This window comes from Ursus maritimus, unplaced genomic scaffold (assembly GCF_017311325.1).
Source record: "Ursus maritimus isolate PB19 unplaced genomic scaffold, ASM1731132v1 scaffold_15, whole genome shotgun sequence".
Lineage (NCBI taxonomy): Eukaryota > Metazoa > Chordata > Mammalia > Carnivora > Ursidae > Ursus > Ursus maritimus.
The window spans coordinates 62,350,201-62,371,561 of NW_024423897.1; the positions used below are offsets into that span (position 1 = coordinate 62,350,201).

The 21,361-nt window shown below is 56.1% G+C and overlaps 1 protein-coding gene and 1 non-coding gene across 6 annotated transcripts in view; one reads left to right on the plus strand and one right to left on the minus strand.

Annotated features, from left to right (window-relative positions):
- Positions 1-7,358: 7,358 nt before the first annotated feature.
- Positions 7,359-17,172, minus strand: NDUFS6 (NADH:ubiquinone oxidoreductase subunit S6). 3 transcript variants are annotated; one of them, XR_005834900.1, is made up of 4 exons: positions 16,996-17,172; positions 16,217-16,270; positions 8,228-8,444; positions 7,359-7,524 (listed from the first exon to the last, which is right to left on the minus strand). XR_005834900.1 is itself a non-coding variant. In XM_008708739.2 (4 exons), the coding sequence occupies exons 1-4, from the start codon at positions 17,125-17,127 to the stop codon at positions 7,459-7,461; spliced, it is 375 nt and encodes a 124-aa protein (XP_008706961.1). In that variant the 5' UTR covers positions 17,128-17,168; the 3' UTR covers positions 7,359-7,458. The 3 variants fall into 3 exon arrangements, 2 of the variants coding, with proteins under 2 accessions (XP_008706961.1, XP_008706963.1); XM_008708739.2 differs by having other exon boundaries at positions 8,322-8,444; positions 16,996-17,168; XM_008708741.2 differs by lacking the exon at positions 16,217-16,270 and having other exon boundaries at positions 8,322-8,444; positions 16,996-17,171.
- Positions 17,173-18,464: 1,292 nt separating this feature from the next.
- The window catches only part of LOC103679236, a 52,005-nt gene continuing 49,108 nt past the window's right edge, over positions 18,465-21,361 (plus strand). For all 3 annotated transcript variants that reach the window (XR_005834902.1, XR_005834901.1, XR_005834903.1), the window contains exons 1-2: positions 18,465-18,592; positions 19,005-19,596. This is a non-coding gene — a transcript (uncharacterized LOC103679236). The remainder of the gene's footprint in view (positions 18,593-19,004; positions 19,597-21,361) is intronic.

Sequence of the window (21,361 nt, forward strand, 5' to 3'; positions counted from 1 at the left end):
AAAAAAAAAAAAAAAGAAAGGGGCAGACATAACACACTAATAACGACGTTCAGTGCCAACAGTCTACGAGGCCCTCCCCGCGAGCACCGCGGGCAGGCTGGAGGAGGAAGGGGGAGAAACGTCACCCAAACACGAATCAGGGAAGGCAGGGGCGGCCACGTAGTGCGGGTAGTGCGGGCGGTGCGGACCGGGAGCAGAGGAGGGACCTGGTGCGTCCCAGGTGCCACGCCCACGTGGGCTCGGAGCCGAGGCCCTCCTGGTTCTTGTCACTCCAGGTGAAGTCTCCTCGGGAAGCTTGGAAGGGTCGTGAGCGTCCGTCACACTGACCGCGCCCATGCGTGCTCCTCAGCACCCTTCCCAAGGTGCGCCAGCCTCCCCGCCTCCTGCCATGGCTCGCCTCAGACCTGGAACCCGGGGTCGGTCTGTTCTTACACAAGCAGGCGCTTCAGAGCTGTCCATCTGGCTCACCCTGGGTAGCACCGCGGCCCTGAGCTGTAACCTCAGGGAGCTCCAGGGAAACGCCCCTTGCTCAGAATCACGCACTTGGCCTCTGACAATTCCGTGCTTGCTGTTCCCGGTCTCCACCATCCTGTGGATACGGGGACCCGGCTAAAGGACAGCATCTCCTGGTGTCGATCCTGGCCTACAAAGGACAGCTGCCGCTGAGAAGTCCGAAGCCCTCCCTGTGAGTCCCCACAGCCCACGGAGAGGATGCCCGCTGGGGACAGAGCTCTGAACGGCCGCGCTCCACCCCCCGCCAGGGCTCTGCTGGGCTGGTCCAGTAGCCGGGCCTCATTGCCTGCAGAGCACTGACCTGCCAGCGCACCACATGGCCCTATCCCTGCCCCAGGGGAAGCCTTCCACTCCATCCTCCGTTAATTCTGGCAGATCTTCACCTCCCCTGCTCTTTCGTGTCTAACGTTCTTCCCTTCACGGGCTGTGCTGAGAGCTAGCTGTGTCTTCAGCCTGGAGGCCATGGGGGCCGTGCTTTCAGAAGGACAAGGGCTCACCTACAGGCAGGGCCTCAGAGAGGGCTGTGAGTGTCCTGGTGATGCCACTCCTGACCGTGGGCAGACAGGCTTCACGGGGTGACCACGAAGCGGGGACACGGCCCGTAAGCGGAGCTTACTGACTTGCTTGGGGAAAACCAGCCATTGTGACACATTTCCTCTTCTTAAAGCCCAGTGCTTGTAATGTTTGCTTTTCCTTTCAGTGACCCCCAAGGAGTGAAGTTAGGGTAGGTGGCCGTGTGGGGAGCAGGGCTGGGCTGAGAACCAGCTCCCCTGAGGTCGTGGTGGGTCAGGATGAGGCCGCGCCGTAAGAAGGCCCTGGAGCTGCACCTGGGGTAAGCCATCAATCTTCCGCACCTGCAGGACAGGGAGGCCCGCTGGGGGGGGCCGTGAGGTGCACCCGCTGAACTCACAGACAGAACTGCGCCCGTAGAGCTTCCGGAGGACACAGGTCCCCTGCGAAGTGCCTTGAAAGCCGCGTTACTCCTGAGCTGGGACGAGGGAGCGACCCCCAAATGAAGCCTCGCGCCTCAGGCGGGGATCGCAATCGCTCCTCTGTGGTCTGGTCCATTTGATGAAAATCTGTATTTGGATGTTCCCACTTTAATAGGTTTTTGTTTGCTTCATCTGGTTTCAGAAATAGTGATTTCCATTTTTATGTCTCCAGATTCACTGGGAGACGAAGACATGGCGTTTTTACCTTATGCAAATTCCTCAGGTTTGCGTGTTTATTCAGAACACTATCTCATAAAGAGAAGGTGAAACCCCACTTGCTTTGTGGCTCCTTGCGGAGAGAAGCTGTCCCCCTGTGCACACTGAGCCGAGCCCTTGTGAGGCGGCGGGTGGTCATGCCATCATCATGCCCGCAGAGGTGTGTCCCCCACACACCTGACTCTTCCCCATGGCAGTCTGCTGCTGGATGCCAGGTGGGCAGTCTAGTGAACAGGGTGCGGGAGTCAACAGCAGGGAGCGTGCCCCCAGACCCTCATCCACCCAGTATGGGAGAATGGGCCTTATTTGGAAACCCGGTCTTTGCAGGTGTCACTGAAGATGAGGCCACGGTGGAGCAGGGGGACCCTGCCAGGGGTGGGTGTCCTTACAGGAAGGCCATACGAGGACAGACACTCAAGGACAGGAGAGCCAGCAAGCACTGAGCAGAGATGGGTGATGGTCTGCAAACCCAGGACCCCCAGGCTTGCCCGCAGGCCAGGAGGACGCTCGCTTGTGCCTTCCAAGGGAGAGCACCGGGGGCCCCGGGGACACCCTGACTTCAGACTTTCACCCCGAGAGCGTGCGGTGCTGTGTTCTCAGCCTCGTTTGGCACGGCTCGTTCAGGCAGGGCTGGGAAACCTCACCTTTTGTCTCTGGACTCCCAGAGACGCTGTAAATCACCAAAGTCACGGTGGGAGGGGGACAGGTGCCCAACACGTCCACCCGAAACCCATGTGACTGTCTCACACATACACACTAGGTTCAAACTCATGAGCCCATTTCTGACATGCCCGACCCAGGGGGACCCCTACCTCTTGAGGCAGAGATCAGGGGCTCAGGGATGATGTCACCCAGACCCCTGCATCCCCTGCCTCAGATGCTCCTGTAGACATCACTCGGGCCCCATGAGCCCCCATCCTCTGCCAGATGACACCATCCAGACCCCACACCCCATATTCTACGTGTGACATCATCCAACCCCACACCCCCATGCTTCCCGCAATCACAGCACCCGACCCGCCACAATGCTCTCCATGTCATCTGACTCCGCAACCCCAAGCTTCATGTGGATGACATCATCCAGGCCCCTGAACCCCTGCGTGATGATATTATCCAACCCCTAGCCTCAATGTTCTGCCTGATAACACCACCCGCCCCACCCATACTCCGTGTGATGTCATCCAGACCTGCCCCCATATTCCATGTGATGACATCACCCACCCCACCTCCACCCACCCCATGCTCCAGCTTTGGGGGTGGGGCTTGCTGGCTGCAGAATTGCAGACAGCTGCTACCCCACTATTTTAGCCTCGATGACCGGGGCTATGGTGTCTGCCAGGCGACCTGAGGACTAGTGCAACTTCGGGGCACCCCATGTGAACCCCATACTCCGGCTTCTGCAGCCTGACAGGAACAGTGGCCTTTCTGGCTCCGAAACTCCCAAACCACTATGCTCACAGGACGTTACCGCCCCAGAAAACCCTGTATGCAAACAGAAGGGTTATGGTTTATTACATGACTTATAAAATCTAAGAAGGACAGTGAGGATAGTAGGGGTCACCCAAACCACATTCCCAAACAGCCATTGTTTCAGTGAGTGAGCGGCAACAACACACGGGCGTCCAGCAGTCTGGCTAAAAGCTCCTGACTGGGCATGCCCCGTGTACCTGTGGCTGTCTGGACGAGGCAGTCAGCATGGCCACGGTCAGCACACAGCGGTCAGCACATGGCAGTCAGCACGCTGCAGTCGGCACATGGCAGTCAGCACGGCCACGGTCAGCACACAGCGGTCGGCACACAGCAGTCAGCACACAGCGGTCAGCACGGCCACGGTCGGCACACGTTGGTCAGCACGGCCATGGTCAGGACACAGCAGTCAGCACACGGCAGTCAGCATGGCCACGGTCAGCACACGGCAGTCGGCATGGCCACGGTCAGCACACAGCGGTCAGCACATGGCAGTCACCACGCTACAGTCGGCACACGGCGGTCAGCACGGCCACAGTCGGCACACGGCGGTCAGCACGGCCACAGTCAGCACACGGCGGTCAGCACGGCCATGGTCAGCACACGGCGGTCAGCACGGCCATGGTCAGCACACGGCAGTCAGCACACACTGGTCAGCACAGCCACGGTCGGCACGCCACAGTCCACAGGGTCACTTCTAATGGCTTCAGCCAGCACACTGCCTCAGGCAAGAGAAGCGACCTCCTAGGCCCCCGTTTGGTATAATTTGCCTGAACAGTCGAGCATGAACATGCACGTGGCATCTTTCCCATGTGTGCCGGTGGACTTCCTGGAACAATTTCCCAACGAAGCACTGCAGGTCCATCTCGGTGCAGAATTCGGCTCCCCTGGGGCATACGCGGCTGGGCCACGGGGTGTGGACATTCACCGGGCACGTGCGATCTGCCTGCACACACGTGCACGGCCCTTCGTGCTTCATTCATCGGGTGTCTGTGCCTTTTCCCATTTTCCCTCCAAGATGGAATGTTTTTCCTTTCGACCTCTGAGGATATGAGGAGTTTCTTTACCATCTGAGCTGCCAGTAATTTCCCCAGTCTTCATTTGACTTTTCTGTTTTAAAGAAAACTCAACTTGTAATGTATTACAGGGAAAAGAGAACAAAAAAATGAATTCTTTCAAGTAAAGAAGACACAGAACCATGCAAGAGCTGGGACTGGTAGCAGAATAAGATGACAGTTTACACCAAAGTATTTTACGTTCCATAAACGACTGAAATCTCCAGTTAGAACATAAAGAATCTTAAACAACCTAGCAAAAATTCCAACTACATTTTGTTTCCAGGAGATGCAATAAAAACATAAGGATACATTCCTGTTGAAGATAAAAGGACTAAAAACGCAGAACATGCAAATACCAATCTAAGGAAGTTGGTGCGGCCAAATTAAGAAAAGCAAAACAACTGAAAGGAAAATATACGAGCAACAACCATGATCGCTTCATAATTGTAAGAGGTTCAATTCAGTGAAACGGCCATTTTAAGTCTGAGGAAACGAAGAGCAGAGCCTCACACATCCTTCTTTAAAAAGGGAAACAAGAAAGAAGAGAGAGAACTTGGTGGAGGAGCACCCCAACCCACATCTGGGGGCGTCCGCATCCGCCGCCGGCCACGCTGCACCTGCCGGAGGGCATCAGCCTCCGTGAGCGCAGCCAGGGTGCTCAGAGCAGCCAGCCACGCAACGCCCCGTGAAGCGAGTCTCAACCAACAGACTTCAAAGGACGGGATCGTCCAGAACATGTTCTCAGACCAGGACACAGATTACTAAGAGCACTCGTAATTACGCACTTACACTTAAAACTGAACAGTAACGGAAACAACCCATCCAAACAAGGGGGTGAGCTAAAGCGGAGAGTAGAGTGAACTTCATAGCGTTACTCAGGAGAAGAGGAGAGCTGAACATTAACACGGTAAAGCCGCCACCTCGAGAAGTTAGGAGAACCTCAAAATAAACAGCAAGAACATAGAAATCGAAGGTAATGGACAGAAGTCAATCAAAGCCCAAATTACAGCCAAGCAGATGGACAAAGTCTGCTAAGTGGTCGATGAACTTCTGGAGAGACGCAGCCGGGACAAAACCCCAAAGAGGCACCCAGGACCCTCAGGAGGGGAGGCCATACAGACGGGGAAGCACCGAGGGGTCTCAAGGAAGCACTCCCGACGGCTTTACGCCAGGACCCGTGGGAATCTAGGTAAAACGGCTAGATATCGAGAAAAAAAACACAAGGCACCAAAACTGGCTCAAGGAGAACCGGGAATGCACTAGAAACTGACGGGAAATCAACCCTTCCCACCACAGCACCAGGCCCGCAGGACTTTCCTGAGCACCCCCGTCAGTCATTGCAAACTTGCCCCTTCTCTTCTGGACAGCAGAGAACCTGGGGGCTCCCCAGCTGCAGGGGAGCACAACCCTGACACCAAGACTCAGGACAGAGAAAAAGGAAATGTTAAAAAGCCTCATCCAAGCCTAAACGTAGATGCGCAAGTCCCAAACCACAGGAGGCCCCGCAGGAAAAGGATTCCAGACCAGGAGTGAGTTGGCCCTCTCCCGGCAAAGGAATGGTTTCACTTTAGAAAATCAGACTAATTCACCGTGTCACGTATTTAATGGAAAAAAGCATCACATTCCAACAGATGGAGACAGAGTTTGGTAGAACTCCACTCAAGTTTAAAATCTTGGCCAATTGGACAGAAGGCCCATCTGTAATCAAGCTCGGCCCGGGGGCCCCCCTCCCACAAGCGTCTGGGCTGCCCGTCGCCCTCCAGCCCCCGCAGTCCCAGGCATGTGCCAGTCAGGTCCGCTCCCTTGGAGGGCGCCACGCCACCCAGGTGCAGCTCAGACAGGTCTCTGCGGCTACTGGACACCAAGGCCGCCTGATGTCCCTCCTGTCATCCTGCTTCCGCTCCACCCCGACGAGACCGCCGGCCCCTTCCACTCCCCCCACACCTGCCCCGTGACCCTGGAGTCCCTGGACCCCTTTCCCCCACCGTCTGCCCCTCCTCCACTTGCTCAGTGGCACTTCTGCAGAAGAGCCTCATGAGGACCCACTGTGCGCTCCCAGGTGTGCCCAGAGCGCGAACAGGTGAGCACAATCGGCAGGCCCCACCCAGCGCCGCCCCTTGCCCCCGAGGCCCGGGCTGGCCCCACAAGGGGTCCAGGAGGGGCTTTGCACTCCCGCATCCACAAAGCACGCCCCTCTGGGTGGGTGACTAGTCACCCTAGAATAGTCACCCATATTCTAGGCTAGTGATGCTCTTCACCGTCTCCAGTTCCCAGGACTGAAGGGTTACATGTCCTTCTGGTAACGGCTCCTCTAGGGAATCTGTCCTTTCATCTGGAAGCTCAAACAGTTCTTTCCTCTAGACCCCCCAGTTTGGAGCTGACATGTATTTAGAATCAGAATACACGTAGCTGTGTCTTCTCACCAGTCTTGCTGGGATGTTGGCGTGCCCCATGCTGTGCACGTTTCCCTTCAGCTTCCTTCCCTCCTGGGCTCACAGTGCCTCGCCTTGCGTTGCCCCATCACTGCCTCCTCCTGGACCCCACGTACCGTGTGTCAGGGCTTGCGGGCACTCTACTCAGCCTCCCTTCCCTTCCCTCCAAAGTCCTCTTGTTACTTTTCTGTTACCTTACTGCTCTTTTCACACGCAGATGGCCCTGAATCCAGCCACCATGTGACTGTTAATAAGATGCTTCCCGGGCTTTAAGATTCTGCATTTCATTGCAAACAAGAGGACAGAAGGGAAGTGTGACTGCAGGTAAGTGACGGGGGGCACATGCTTCCATTCAGAGCACGGAGGCCTGAGCCCAGCACCAGCCCCTGGGGGAGCCCTAAGCTTGATGAATCCATGTTTTGTCTGCAGATTCAGGGCAGCCCTCGCCCCCTCCCTTCCCTGAGCCACCCAGTGCGGTCGCACGGAGTAAAGGACGTGCTGCAGCGCAGCTGGCATGCGCCTGGAGGAGGATCCCACTTTGGTCTGCGCTCCTAAGTGAACCTTCAGTCTACGGCCATACCACCCTGAACGCGCCCAATTTCGTCTGATCTCGGACGCTGAGTGAACCTTCATTTTCCACCGTCGGTTCTCTGACAGAAACAATCACGTGGCTCACCATCCTTGATCACAACACCGTTTATTCGGCACCAGCAAGAGGCTCTGTTGTACACTTGCACTGTGCTGTGCGCACGGCCCCGGGACTGTGATGCACAGCAGGCGCTAGTGATGGTGCTGTCGGAACTGCAGTCCACAGTAGCCGCATGTCCCCGTCTTTGTTTCCTTGTCCTGAAAAGAGTCGAGAAGAACGATCTCACATTTCCATATTCTGCTTCCGTCTAAACACGTCAGACGTGTGCACAGAACTCGAAATACAATCTCAACTCGACACAGCGTAAAACCTCTGAGGTCGCAACAGAACTGAGAACCGTCACAGCCCTGGGGGCCAGGGTCTGACTCTGGCTCCACCCCAATGTGCCAGCAGCCGCGGGCAGTGGCCTGAACCCTAGCTCCAGCCCCAGAACACGGGGTCATCTCAAAGGACCGCCACGAGGACAAGTCTTCTGGACTTAGCTCGGTGCCCGTCTACTCTCCCAGCCCAGGAGGGCCGAGGTTTCACCCTGAGTCAGAATTCAACAGACTGGAGCAGGTGGGGCGCTGCACAGAGGCCCGCCACCCCCCAGGCCGGGGTCCAGTCCACGCATGCTCAGGCCACTAGCAGATGGGCGCTGGGGTGCTGCTGACTTCCCTCCCCTGCATCCACCCCCCCGCAGGCCTAAGCCTCAGCCCCAGCTCGCCCCTCTGCTCTAATGTCCCAGGTCCTCCCTTCTCCAAGGCTCTGTGGGTGCACAGACGCCAAAATGAGGTTCCAGGAAGACAAGCCTGCATGTGTGGAAGGAAAGTGGACGGTCCGTGGTGGTAACACTAAGTATGTCCCACAGCACCGCATGGCACGTCCCAGTAGAAAGGGTGCCCTTCACGTGGTCCCTACCGCGTGGTCTGTAGGAAAGGTCAGTCAGCACCGCAAAAGCCGCGCAGAACTGAGACGGCTTAGACTAGGGCAGCAAGGACAGGTGACACGGTACCAGGTTTATGTACACTTTTGGGTGGCCAAGAGCCCCCCCGCCGCCGTCACACGCGATCACACGACTTCCAACTTCACTCACGGGCTGCTCAGCTATCAAATCAATGGCAAAGTTTTCATTCACCTGGAACAAGATGAAAAGAAAAACTCATGTGGCCAAGTACATAAGCTGGAAAATTTCACGGAATTTAAGTTTATGTAGACAATGCCCCCCACACGCTCAGGTCCTGCCGGCACAGGCACATTCCGAACGTTCTCGTAGGTTCTCATCTATTATCGCTGCAGATCTTCAAGTTACACACTAATACACACGTACTCATGCATGTGTAACTTTCCATTTGGATACAAGTTCAAACTTACAGAAAGGGCGCAGGAGCCAGACTGCAAGCACTCCTCCCTGGTCTGTGCCTGATGCGGGGACCAGACCGCTCGCACCACACCGCTGGCTTTACCACAGCCTCTGCTCCCGGCCCCACGCCTCACCCTGCCCGCTGGGAGACGTGAGGAGGAGTGACACGGAGGTGGGCACCCAGGGCTGACTGTCCCTGCCAGCACCACACACAGAAGCACTGGAAGCCCCTCTGCGGTTACAGGGCAAGGAAGGTCTAGCAGATGCCAACAGCCACGTCCAAAGGGCAGCCAGTCTGGGGAAACACCTAGCAGAGGACACTACGGGACAACAGGGGACACTGGAGGGACGACAGGGTTGCAACTGTAGGGACCGAAACACAACAAATTTCCTAAATAGCCTCATTTTAAACTGGTAAAGCAACGGAGACCACCGCTGTCCCTTGTACTTCCTTGAGGCTGAGGCCGACCCGACTGTCGTCACGCAAGTGCTCGGGCTGCTGGGAAGACAGCGGCACCCTCAACCCCGTCTGGAGGCGCACGGCCGCCGCCCCGGAACCCCACACCACGACGTGCCCTCGGCCCCCACGCAGTAACCTTGCCACAAAGAACCCGAGTCTGGCCTGACGAGCCTGGCTGACGGAGCTGCTACAGCCAACCGTGGTTCCACACCCCCAGACCGAAGGCACCAAACCCCACGAAGGGCCACAGCACAAGTCCCAGCCATGGGCGACTCCACAGGAGAAAACGACCCAGGTGCTTGGACAGCTGAGATCCAAGGAGGTAAAGGGAGAGCCTGTGTGTGCGCGGGGAGGAGGTGACACCTAAAAGTTAAAAGAAACTTAGACACATCAGCGACTGCAGTGAATGGAGCCTATTTGTATTCTCAGTCAAAAACAACCTTTTACTGTGACGCGATGGAGAATATGCACCACCCACTAGACATTTCACTGAAGGATCGCTGTGACCTTCAGTGCGGTACCGAGGCTGTCGTCAGTCTGTACCTCCTGCAGATCCGTGTGCACCGGGGAACTCGAGTCCGCGGAACCATGTCAGCGACCCGCTTCAGGCTGGCGCTGGAGGGGGGCAGGGTGTGGGTGGTCAGAGCAGAAATCAGCGTGGCCACCTCGGCAAGTCTCTTGGTTGGTAACCGTCGGACAGGACTGGGCTCATAGGACAACGAGGGGACCCAACACTATTCCCTCCACTTCGTGGACTCTATTTTGTGAAACAGCAATTCAAACATCCTGGCTGGGCAAATAATGTGTCTTACAACAAGCTACTGTGGCAAAGGGGACCCAGGCCAGGAGCCCAGCCTCGCTTGTATCTGACCGGCCGTGAGCTAGGCACTCAGAGCCGTCCCTAATGAACGCCAAGGAGACAAAGCTCCTGAGGCTGGGAAAGCTGGGAAAGTAAAGCACCCATGTGTGCATGTGTGTGTGTTTGTGTGTGTGGAGGGAAAGGTCCCTAACGTGCCCCACAGCCCAGTTACGGAGCCGACTCCTGTGTGCCACCATGGTGAGCCAGCCCATGCCATGGGCTGCAGCTTCCTACCCTGGAGAGCCATGCAAATCCAGGAAGGACATCCAGAGGGATTTCCCTACTCCAAATGCGTGTGCTTCCCGAAGCCATCCACAGCCATCGGTCATCCTGACCACGCTCTCGGCCATCAGCAGAGCTTTGTGTCCCACACTCAGGCTCCCAAGGAGCAGCTCGCTTGATGGCACCTCTAGACCTAGCATCATCCTCAGCCCACCCAGGGTGGAAAACAATGGCAAAACCATATCTGGGAAGTCACCTGCTTCTGGAAGCTGGAGGGTCCTCTGCTGCAGCACAGGATAACGTCAGAGGAGGAATATCACACTTCCTGGCAGACACCCCTGTAGCCACAACGGGGAGCAACGCCGCGTGCAGACGAGATAGGAAGCGGAGGCTACACAGAGAGGAGTAAGCACCGCCCGGGCTACTCTGCACCCGCCCGGGGAGTCCCAACCTCAGTATTCCATGTACGTGAGGGTGAGGACTGCCGTGCAGGTCGGTTCTGGCCGCCTGGGCCCCGTGGGATTCCAGCCCCGCGCGCCCAGAGCCCCACCTACAGGGAGAGGTCCCACCACAGTGAAGACAAGGAAACAAGGACCAGGCATGGCTCAATCTTTACAAGTAAAGGGGGGCTGGGACCTCTGAATTTGAATAAAACCTGGAATAACCTCAGTTAGCAGTTTTCCTAAAGCCAGCAGATTCCATCCAGAGGACACGCGATCCAGCGTGGCCCAGCCCTCACTCTTCCACACTAACAGATGGCCTCGCCTGCCACCAACACAGAGGACGCCCCAGAACCAGAATGTGGACATTCTGGAAAAGTTTAATGATTTTTACAAAGGTTTATAGTCACAGACTCTGATTTTGTGAAGTTTTGTTTCCACAAACACAGGAGTTACTGGGAAGTACGGCTACATTAGAGCCGACACGCCCCACGCGCAGTGCAGCCAGGCAGGGAGGCCGCGCAGTCCTACAAGCTCCTGTAAGCACAGTGGTCGCTACGGATGGCCTTGCCGCTCCCCTTACACCGGCACCTTACAGCAGGCTGCGGAGGGAGGGATGTCCGCTCACCTCTACTGCAGACAGAGCCACGCGTCACACAAATGAAGCCTCGTGGTGTAACCAGTACAGCGTCTACCTAAGTGACAAATGTGTCAGGAAGGCCACACTAACAAACCCCCAGGCCCCATCACGGCAGTCAGACAGACCACCATCTCCCACGGGAAGGGCAGCTGACGCCTGAGACTGACACAGGACTGCCCCCGTCACTCAGCTCCAGGGTGACCCTAACCTTCCGTGATGAACATCTCGTTCCCGGGATTCGGTTCACCCGCAGGCATACGAAGAGCCCCAGAGCCAGCACGCACGCAGCAGCTGACTCCAGGTGACTACTCAGGGCTCCGTCCCGCCGCCCTCACTGAGGCAAGGCCTGGGGGAGAACCACCGGACCTTCCGAGGGCAGGAACGCAGAGACATGTCACGGCGCCCCACGTTCTTGCTTCGGCTGCCAGCACGGTGGGCTCCAGGCAGACGGGGTCACACGCCCTAAAGTGTCCAATGGCTATACGACTGTCTTTACACGTCACTAATGTAACAAATAGGAAACTACCTTTTTATTTATCTCTTGATGGCCAATTCATTTGGGCATAAAAATACTTAGGTTTAAATTCATTTGTCACTAAGCTGTTATTTTTTCTAACTCGTATTTTGGGAGTGACAGTTCCTATGGAAAGTTAACTCCCTTACGTCAAACTGAGATCAAATCCGTTTCAAGCACAACATAAAATACGGGACTATACAAGACAGTATTAAAATCAACAAAAAGGAAAAATAACCTAGTCGAGTAGCCAACATTCTATAGGGCGCTAACCCTGTTCATGGAAATTTACAGATTTAAAATAAAGTAAAAGCCCAAACCAATTATTTAGACTCTCGGGTATCTTTAATACTAATACCAACACTTATGTTAAACTGAACATACGTGTATACACACATGTATATAATTTTTAAATCACAATAAAAACTGAGGTTTTCATCCAAATTAATTTTTAACACAAATTTGGAGAAAATGCTCAAAAATACCACGAGGCTCTTTGTTCAGGAGTGTTCACAGGAGCTCTGGGCGACCCGGCCGGTGCAGAGGGAGGACAGGCATGGACACGTGGAGCCGCCAGAGGGAGACAGGAAAGCACAGACCTCGAGGCTCAGTGCCCGGGCCACCAGTGTCTGAACCCTGGGCTTCAGGAGCCCAGTTTCAAGGACTCCCCTCTGGATCCGAGGGGTAAACAGACTTCTGACAGTCCACCCCCCCAGGAAAGCCAAAGGCCTATGGCTCCTAGTCACCCAAAGATTTATTTTAAAGCTCACATGGCTTCACCCCACTCTCAAGGTAGACACGATGGACCTGGGAAGGGAAACGTGGAAGACAATGTGCCCAGGAAATGCTGCAGAGGAGCGTGCCACCGCGAACACAACCCCCCAGTCCCCAGATACGCCTTCAAAGGCACACACTTGCTTCTTCCAGAAGATAGCCAGACAGACGCAGGCACCGTCTTTGTCAAAGCCTACACAGACCAGCAGCGAGGGGGTTCTTGAAAAGAAGGTCCGTGGGCAATTCTACTGTGCGGGTCACTAAGGGGGGGGGGGCACAGAGGAGGGAACCCCGCCTGGAGGGAGTGGCCGCCCGAGGTCCACTTCCGGTCAGCAGGCGCCATCTCTGCGCGGGGCGGTAAGGCAGCCCCCGGCACGAAGCCCACACTAGCACATGCTGCCCCTGCCTCCACCTGAAGCGCAGGGACCCTCCTCTCCGTGAGTCCGGGGTGGTGGCCACTTCCTGCCGCTCCTAATCCCCACGTAGCACTGCATCCCGCTGGCTCGTTCGGCCTTCTCAAACCTTCCGGGCATGCGTGTGTGTGCACCTCGCGTCCCTGCGGTTTGGATGGCAGCATGCGGAGGTGCCGGTGTCCAATACCAGTCCGCAGGGGATGAGCGACGCTCAGGGTCTCACTCTGCTCCTGATCCTGGCTAACACCCAAGAAGTTTTCCAAAGCTTCTGCACGGGGGTGTGGGCCACCTCGGTGGAGAAGTCACTTCGCCAGGCAAGCGGTCGCTCTGCCACGTCCCAGGAGAAGCAAGGCCGAACGAGCTAATGGCTAGCAAGCCCTGGAAGGACACTGTTCACTGCTGGGTGGGGCCTGAAGCCACTCTGCACGGACCCGGTCCGTAAGCTCCTCTCCCCAGCACTCGCAGTTCACGCTTTCCATCCACAACACCCCCAGACTCTTCTGAGGTGGACAAGCTTCACGTTACTGCAACAAACACGGCAGGTCAGGTGGACGCCAACACCTTGGAGACCGCCCCTCAGGTCAGTGGTGGGTGGTGCCTCAAAGTTGCTACCAAAGAACAACGGGGCCCAGCAGGTGAGTCGGAGTCACAGCCAGACTTGCCTGCCAACTGACAGGGTCGAAGGAGGGCAGGAAATGCCCAGAGCACCCTCCCTCGGACGGGTGCCCACTCGCACAGCTGGTGAGGGCACGTCTACGTGGGCAGAGCCACCCCATCATCACTGCAGAAAGTGGAGGGCGGCGGGGAGCTGTACTCAATGGCCCTCCACCTCCCGGTGTTCTGGGCTCTCTGCCTAACTGTGCATCTTTAACCTACAAATGATGCCTGCCCCGTCACCGTGACCTGGCAGCAGCAGAATAAGGCACACACTCGCTGACGGCCTCCCGGGGGGCAGGTGTTCTCTAGAGGCTTGTCTGCCCAGACCGGCACCCTCAGCCCTGTGAGGTCAGTGACTGAGGCAGGCAGTGCTTGGGGGCTGCACAGGTCCGGACGTGGTCAGACAGAGTGACCTGCAGCCACGCTCGAAAGCAGACGAGTACACCCAGGCGGCAGTGCTACTGTTGTCACCATCACTGCCATTCTGCACTGTGGTCCATTGTCCACACAAGCTCTTCCACTAGAGGACAGGAAACGTGTGCCTTTCATTTGATGTATGTGACCACAAAGTCAATGAAACTACTTCTATAACCTGCAGACGGGTATCTGCTCAGTTCCGGCCCTCCGCCTCGAGGAGGCGGCCCAGGACCATGGCAGGCCTGGTTTCCATCCCCTCCTTGAGGGGTGGGAGCTGGGTGGCCTGTTCTTCAGCACATGAGTGTTCCCTCTTAGGAAGACCCCATCACAGGCCCACACGGATTCCTCTGCAGACACGTGGCAAACTGTATCAGGGACCTCTGGTGAGGAGTGGCTAAGAGCCACACACAGGTATTTTCCATTTTTCTCTGCAAAGGCCAGCTAGGCTATCCAGCTTCCCGCTCTCCTTGTTCTTCAGATCAAGCTCAGATTCAGTGGATTTCTTAAAATACAACTAACCAAAACTAGACAGACAACAAGAATCCATGGTTGTCAGAGGTCGGGGGCAGGAAGGGATGAACAGGTGGAGCACAAGACATTTTCGGGGCAGGGAAACTACTCTGTGTGATACCGTAACAGTGGACACATGACACGCGCTTGTCATAACCCAGAGAACGTACACCGTAAGGAGTGAACCCTAACAAAAACTGCGGACTTGAGTTCATAACATCAACATCCAGCAAGTGTTCAAAGTAATCAATCGTAACAAACATAGCACCCTAATGCAAGATGTTAGTAACGGGCTGCGCAGCAAGAGCTGGGCAACGGGGGACCTCTGCGCTCCATGCCCAAGTTTTCAGTACACGTAAAAGTCTTCTAAAACAATGTCTCTGGGAAGCCCAAACAGTTATAAAATACTACTAAATGCCAAATTTTTGTCATAAGAATGAAAGCCAGAGCAGGGCTCCTCATTTACAGACATGCCTTACACTTTTACAACTTGAAGATGTGCCCCCAGGACACTCACGATGTCAAACAGGAAGAGGCCACAGAGACCCAGAGCCAGAACAGGGGTTCCGGACCTGGGTGAGCAGACACCTTCAGCTCTGCTGCCTCTGTTCACACATTCCTGGCTTCGCTAATTCTGATTTTGTTTGGTTGGTTTTGGTTTTAAGTTGTTCCCCTTGCCCCCCGCTAAGGAAATCAGAAACCAGAAGCCACACAAGAGTCTCTAGCAGAGAGGAGCTTGGGACAGACTCAGGCACTTGCCAAAGCATCAGACTTGCTGAGCTAGGGAGCTGGGGGCCAGGCCGCAGGTGCGACCCCAAGGCTTCAGGACCCACCTGCTCCCCCGCCCCTGGAGGCACTGAACTCTGTCTCCACCACCCTGCCCCTACTCCCAACACCCACAAAGCAGAAACGCCAAGTAGAAAATGAGAATTTAAGAATGGACTATGCAACCAAGATCAGAGGGGAGGGGAAACACAACTTACAGACAGCTGAAGAGTAACAAGAAGGCTGACTGAGGGAAGGAGAGGATCAAGGGGACTATGGAGGACAAAAGGACTCAGAAATGGAAGACCACCCGAACCACTGTGCATGAAGACTGGGGATGTGGCAACACGGGTGAGAGAGGAATTAGGAAGAGCACAGGCTCCTGTAGGTGGAAGACACCACTATTAGCATCCTCTCTCCTGCAGTCACGGTGTGGGACCTCTCACACCCACTCAGGGGCAGGACAGTCCTTGTCCCAGCTTCAGCTTGGGACTGTCAGTCCCTGTAAGAACACTGCCTTGTCTGTTTGGCAGGAAATATGGCAAGAATACCCCAAAAGGTGCCTGAAAGAGTAATTTTTATAAGTTGATGTGACTTCCTTTAATCTGAGGGTCTCAGGAGTATAAGGCACAGAAAAGACCACTCCCATTTATACATAAACCTAGACTACACTTACAATATGTCATCTTACATATTTCAGAGGAAAACAAAACAAAACAAATGCAGACACGTAGACATTTCAAAGAAATGCAGAATTCCAGAGCTTCTCGGGGGCTCACGATTTGAGAATTTAAGTCTATATACTAACTTACTTCTTGTGGGTTCTATAAAGGTTTTATGAAAGCCTACCTCTCTTTTACTAGATCTCTTGCTTACCTCTTTCTGACGACCCACAAACCGAATTTTCCTATAGTCTTTATCATCATAAACCTGGGGAAAAAAAGAGACCATGTTTGATTTTTACAGCCTAATTCTGAAAGAAGTCACTTAGTATCAATAGTAAACATTACAGGAAAGTGTTTTTTCTGCACATTTTGGCCATTTGTGAGCAAACTTAGGAGGGTCTAAGGATGGCTGTGTAACCAGGGGCGTATTTCGGCAAGATGCCTAAGGTGAGAAGGGGCAATAATGTGAATGGGAAGGTAGCAAGGTGGAGTTGGAAAGAGCAGAGACAAATCCGAGCAGGGGATGGGACACCCCCGATTTCCTTTCCCGGCGGGCCTATAGCAGATCAAAGATCACAGGGCGACGGTGTGATACCAGGGTCCCTCAGTCACCTCCCGACTTCCGACTGTAGACTCAGGTGCTCGCTAAACCATCAGAATTGCTAACAACTGACACCGTCTTGGCGTTTTAACCACGACAGCCCCTTGAGATGTTAGGACGTACTATCTGGCACTGGCGGCAGGCTCGCTCTGGAGCGGGCGGAAGCCCGTACCGGTGCACCCTCACTGCTCCGCCCGTCAGAGCGTGAGACCCGACACACCTCGACCCTAACCTGAACCGCTGCCGGCACAGGACTCGCCCTGCGAGACCCGGGGCAGAGCCGCCGCTTCCCCGGGAACCCAGCCCACCGGCCAGCGCGTCCCCCGGCCGTAGGCAGCGGAGGCACGGGGAGCAGAGATGGAGAGCGGCCTCCCAGCCGCGGCGGTTACCTGCCCAGTGTGCGTAATCTTCTCCCCGGTTGGCGACGTCCGCACCGCCAAACACCTGGCGCCCCGGGGCAGGCTCAGCGCCGCCTTGCCGCTCCGGCCCAGCAGCCGGCAGAAGGTCACCGCGGCCGCCATCTTGTGGGCTGACCCCTGACCCGGCGCACCGACACGCTGACGCATGCGCACGGCTTCCAGGGCCCTCGCGGCCCGGACTTAGAGCGCTTTGGGGAGTCGCGCACGCGCGCTGCGCTCGGGCTGGTGCCGCCCAGCAGGTGTAGCGGTTGGGCCGGGGCTCGGTCAGAAAAAGGCGGGAAATTTTACGCTCAACTTTAGCACTTAGCAGCTGTTGGGTGATTCCTACCTGGGGTAGGACAGGGGAGGATGGAATATGAAGGTGCACTCTTCACATTCGATGGTAATTGATAATCATGGGCGGTTACATAGCGAATGTTTTTATTAGTGAAGGGTCCTTGCCTAGAGTGAATTGTAAGTCCATTCACGCTGTGCAGTGAGCATTTCTGTGAGTCCGCGGGGACAGCATGATTTGGGGTTTCTGCAGCAGCGCTCCAATGAAGCAACCAGTAAAGCACAATCAATGTCATCCCCCACGCAGATGAGCCCAGAAGCCCCGCTGCTTTAGAGCACACCTGGGCAGACTCCGGCTCGCGGTCCTGGCGCTTCCCTCCCCGAACTGCCTCCCCGTTAATAGACCGGTCAGGAGGGCCAGTCACATGGGGCCAGCGCCCAGATGGACAAGGGCAGTGGGTATGGGGAGTAGACTCAGAGCTCAGAGCTGGGGTGCGCTCCCCAAGGAGCTGAGTGCACCCACAGCCTGGACTCCGGGAGGTGGAGGTGATGAGAGACTAGACGCACTAAGAACCTCTCGGAACGGAAGGATGCCCACAGACGGGTACCCCCAGGCAAGCCCGGAGCTCGCCTGGGCAGGTGTAAGAATGAGCTGCCAAGTCGATGGTGTCGTGGCGGGGCATGCAGGCGGACCGCCGTCTGCAGGCCGCATTCGTGCACGGACAGCAGATGGGTGGGTTCGCGACGCATACACGGAACGGCAGGTGTACTGAATTCATTGTGGGCTCTGGTGGTGGGTAGATGCGGCCTCGCCGTAGTCTTTCAACTTTTGTTGGAATCTCTCATAATAAAAGGTTGAAGGGGGAAAAAGATATTTAACTGCAACAAGTTAGGCGACTGCCTATCTCCACTGCTTCCTGGAGCCTTGCCTCATTTCTCCCAGGATGTCCACTTAATACAAAAAGTGGGTTCTTCTAGATTTTATTTTGACTTCGGTATTCGTCAGTTTTCTAAAAATATCTAGTTGGTTGTGATTTCTTTTGCATTCTAAATATCTATTTCCGTTCCCATTTTGGCATTCTCCAAAACCATAGGCACCCGGAGGTGGGAGGGCGACCCAGGCTGAGGTCACCGGCTCTCTGGTGACTCCGCCTCTGCGCCCGGCACCTTGGGGATGGCCACGTGATCCTGCCGCCATCTTTCTTTCTGGCGGACTCTCCGGGCGGCGGCGTCCCCGCCCCATTGCGCAGCCGCGTGGGAGGCGCGCTGCCGGCCGTCGCTGTAGGCTTTTTAGGTCAGGGGTCTCGAGGGTCGCGAGGGGCCGGGGGCCGGGGAGGCGGCTAGTGGGGGGGCTCGGGGGTCCCTGGGTACGCCACGGCTGCACGCCCTCCGCGCCCCGGACCCCGCCGCCGAGAAGGGCTACCTACGTGCTGTCCTCTGCCGGCGGGCACATGTCCGGGGCCCGCGCTTCCTGCTGCCTCCCAGGCTCTCGGAGACAGCGGGGGGGGGGAGGGGAGGGCAGGGGTGCAGAGTGCGGACGGAGGGGCCGGGACTCGCGGGGTCGGGGGTGAGGGTGGAGCGGGGGCCTGAGTGCGGGCGGAGGGGTCGGGTTCGCGAGGTTGGGGTTAGAGGGTGGGGGTGAGCCTGGTGGCAAAGCTCTTCGTCGTGCGCAGAGGCTCTAAGGATTGCTTTTCTGTCCCGTGTAGATTGGGCCCCGGCATGGCATCCGTGCTTGTGACGAAGATGCTGGCGTCAGCCCTGAGCCCTCTGCTCCGTCGGAGCCCTCCCCCGGCGATGCCCCGCGCGCTCTCCACTCTCCTGTCCCGACCCCATCGCGCTGCAGGTGCCGCTGGTGCGAAGCCCAGGGCGTGGGGGCCCGCGGGACTGCCCGGCCTCCTGCTGCCCGGCCTGCAGCTGCCCAGCCTACAGCTTGCCCTGGGGTTCAAGACCAAGGGCGTCATCAAGGAGCGCTGCAAGGACTGTTACCGGGTGAAGAGGCGCGGCCGCTGGTTCATCTACTGCAAAACGAACCCAAAGCACAAGCAGAGACAGATGTAGTTCCTGTCACTAACATAACGTGCAACTGCATCACTTCCTTGCGGAATGGTACCATCTATCCACAGAAAAATAAAATGTAAACATTGCCTAATCGACCTTCAGGTCTTCTTGACTCTGCTACCCAGGCACCTCACCTGTAGCAGCCCAGTCCCATCAGCTGCGCAAGCAGAGCCCCAATATGGGAAACGCACCGTTTTATCTTCTGTGCAAGCTGTGTGCACTCCGGCTGGAGGGCAGAAGGTAAGACAGAGGGAGAGCTGGCCTTACTCCCCTCCCCAGGTCGGAATGCAAACTGGTCAGAAAGAACCAGATTCCCTGGGAAGGACAGTCCTGTGAGGCTGAGCTCAGCCTGGCTCTGGATTCAGCCAGAGTGCTGCCCTTCAGGGACTTTGAATCCCTTTTCTCAACATTTCTGTCTTGAGGATAAGTGTGAAAGCCTTGAAAGCAGTTTTTAAGTCAAGGATAATTCAACTTTCCATGCGCAAAGATATTTTAGATATCAGTTAAGCGTGTTTGTCATCCGTGATGAGACACGAACATGCACGTGTGTGGTATGTGCACGTGTCTGTACGTGTGTGTGTGTTGTGTGCGTGTGCAGGGTACCCACCTGGAGGATGTGTGCTGAGCAGAGCAGCTCTGGGACCCGCTTCAGGCGTGTGGCCTGGAGGCAGTGGTGCAGGGGTCCCTGTGTCTCCTGCCTCAGAGTTAGGCTGCCTCACCCACGTGGTTTGAGCTCCACGCAGTGGCCCTCCCCGGCAGCCTTCCTGTCCAGCCCACCGCCGGGACGGGTTATACAAGGTGGGATGGCGGTACAGGGTGGTGAGTTCAGTGGGTGAGCCGCATGTGCAGAGGCCAGTGAAGGCCTAGCACGGGGACTGGGGTTCCTCAGTCATGCTGCTCCTTGGAGGTGGGGTCCAGGCTGAGACCCGCAGGACCAGGGAGGGTGAGATGCAGGGGTGGCGCCAGTGAAGGGCTGAGCAGCACCAGGCACGTGGGAAACTGGATGACCCCCAGAGCTCACGGGCAGCTACGTTAGCCGTGCTCAGGCACTGGGCACATAGTCCTGGCCTTGGGGGTCCTGACCATGGATCCCAGATCCCCAGCACAGAGCCCAGGAGGCAGCTCAGAAGAACGAAAAGAAGGAAATGTCCTTCCCCGGAGCGCTTTATCCTGGGAAAAGGTGGGATTCTGTTCTGCAGGAGTAAAGACCTTCTTTCCTCCTCCTTGCTTCAAGTGCTTCCCGAACCCCTGGTTTAGGTGCATCCAGGCCTCATAGAGACTGTAACACATAGATTTGGAACATAATATGTTTTATTTGAATTGAACTGTGTTGAGTGCAAAAGCTCGAAGGGTGATAATTACCTGTCTAGATTTCAGTCCCACGATGACTGCAGGATAGGTCTGTGACATTAGGCAGTTTCTCCCCCTCAGCACTGCTGGCCCTTAGGACAGATTTTTCTCTGCGCCTGGCTGACTAGGGCAGTGTAGGGTGCGGCATCCTTGGCCCCCTCCCCCTGGGTGCCAGGAGCACCCTCATCCCTCGTCGTGACAACCAAAAATACCTCCAGACATAGCCAGGTGTCCCCGGGGGCATGCTCCCCTGTAGAGGCTAATATTATCCACCCGTCTCCACAGGGTTCATCCCGAGAACTGAAGCCCTGGGTTGGGCAGAGCCTGTTTCTGTCCTGCTTTGCTCTCAGTCTGCCACAAGTCCTGGCCCGTAGTAGGCACTCAACAAATGCATGTGGAATCACATGGCAATGACATGACAATGCCTCCGTATAAACAGACAGCTTTTTGTCCTCTCCACTTGGTGGAACAGGCTCCTCCTATAAGGCTAAGCCCACAGCTTTGTTCTGGAGACTTGGGTCCTGTCCATGGGAACGCAGCCACCTCCCGCATGGGGAGAAGTTTGACACTGCGCCGGTCTAGGACACACAGACACACACACCACACACACCTCACTTCTTTTCTTTTTTTTTTTTTATGAATTTTTTTAATAATA

Excerpts from the sequence above, each read along its gene's own strand:
- NDUFS6 (XM_008708739.2), bottom strand. The coding sequence starts at position 17,127 with ATGGCGGCCGCGGTGACCTTCTGCCGGCTGCTGGGCCGGAGCGGCAAG. Across the intron at positions 16,271-16,995 it reads AGATTACGCACACTGGGCAG|GTTTATGATGATAAAGACTA; the intron begins GTAACCGCCGCG and ends TTTTTTCCCCAG. Across the intron at positions 8,445-16,216 it reads TTGTGGGTCGTCAGAAAGAG|GTGAATGAAAACTTTGCCAT; the intron begins GTAAGCAAGAGA and ends ATCTTGTTCCAG.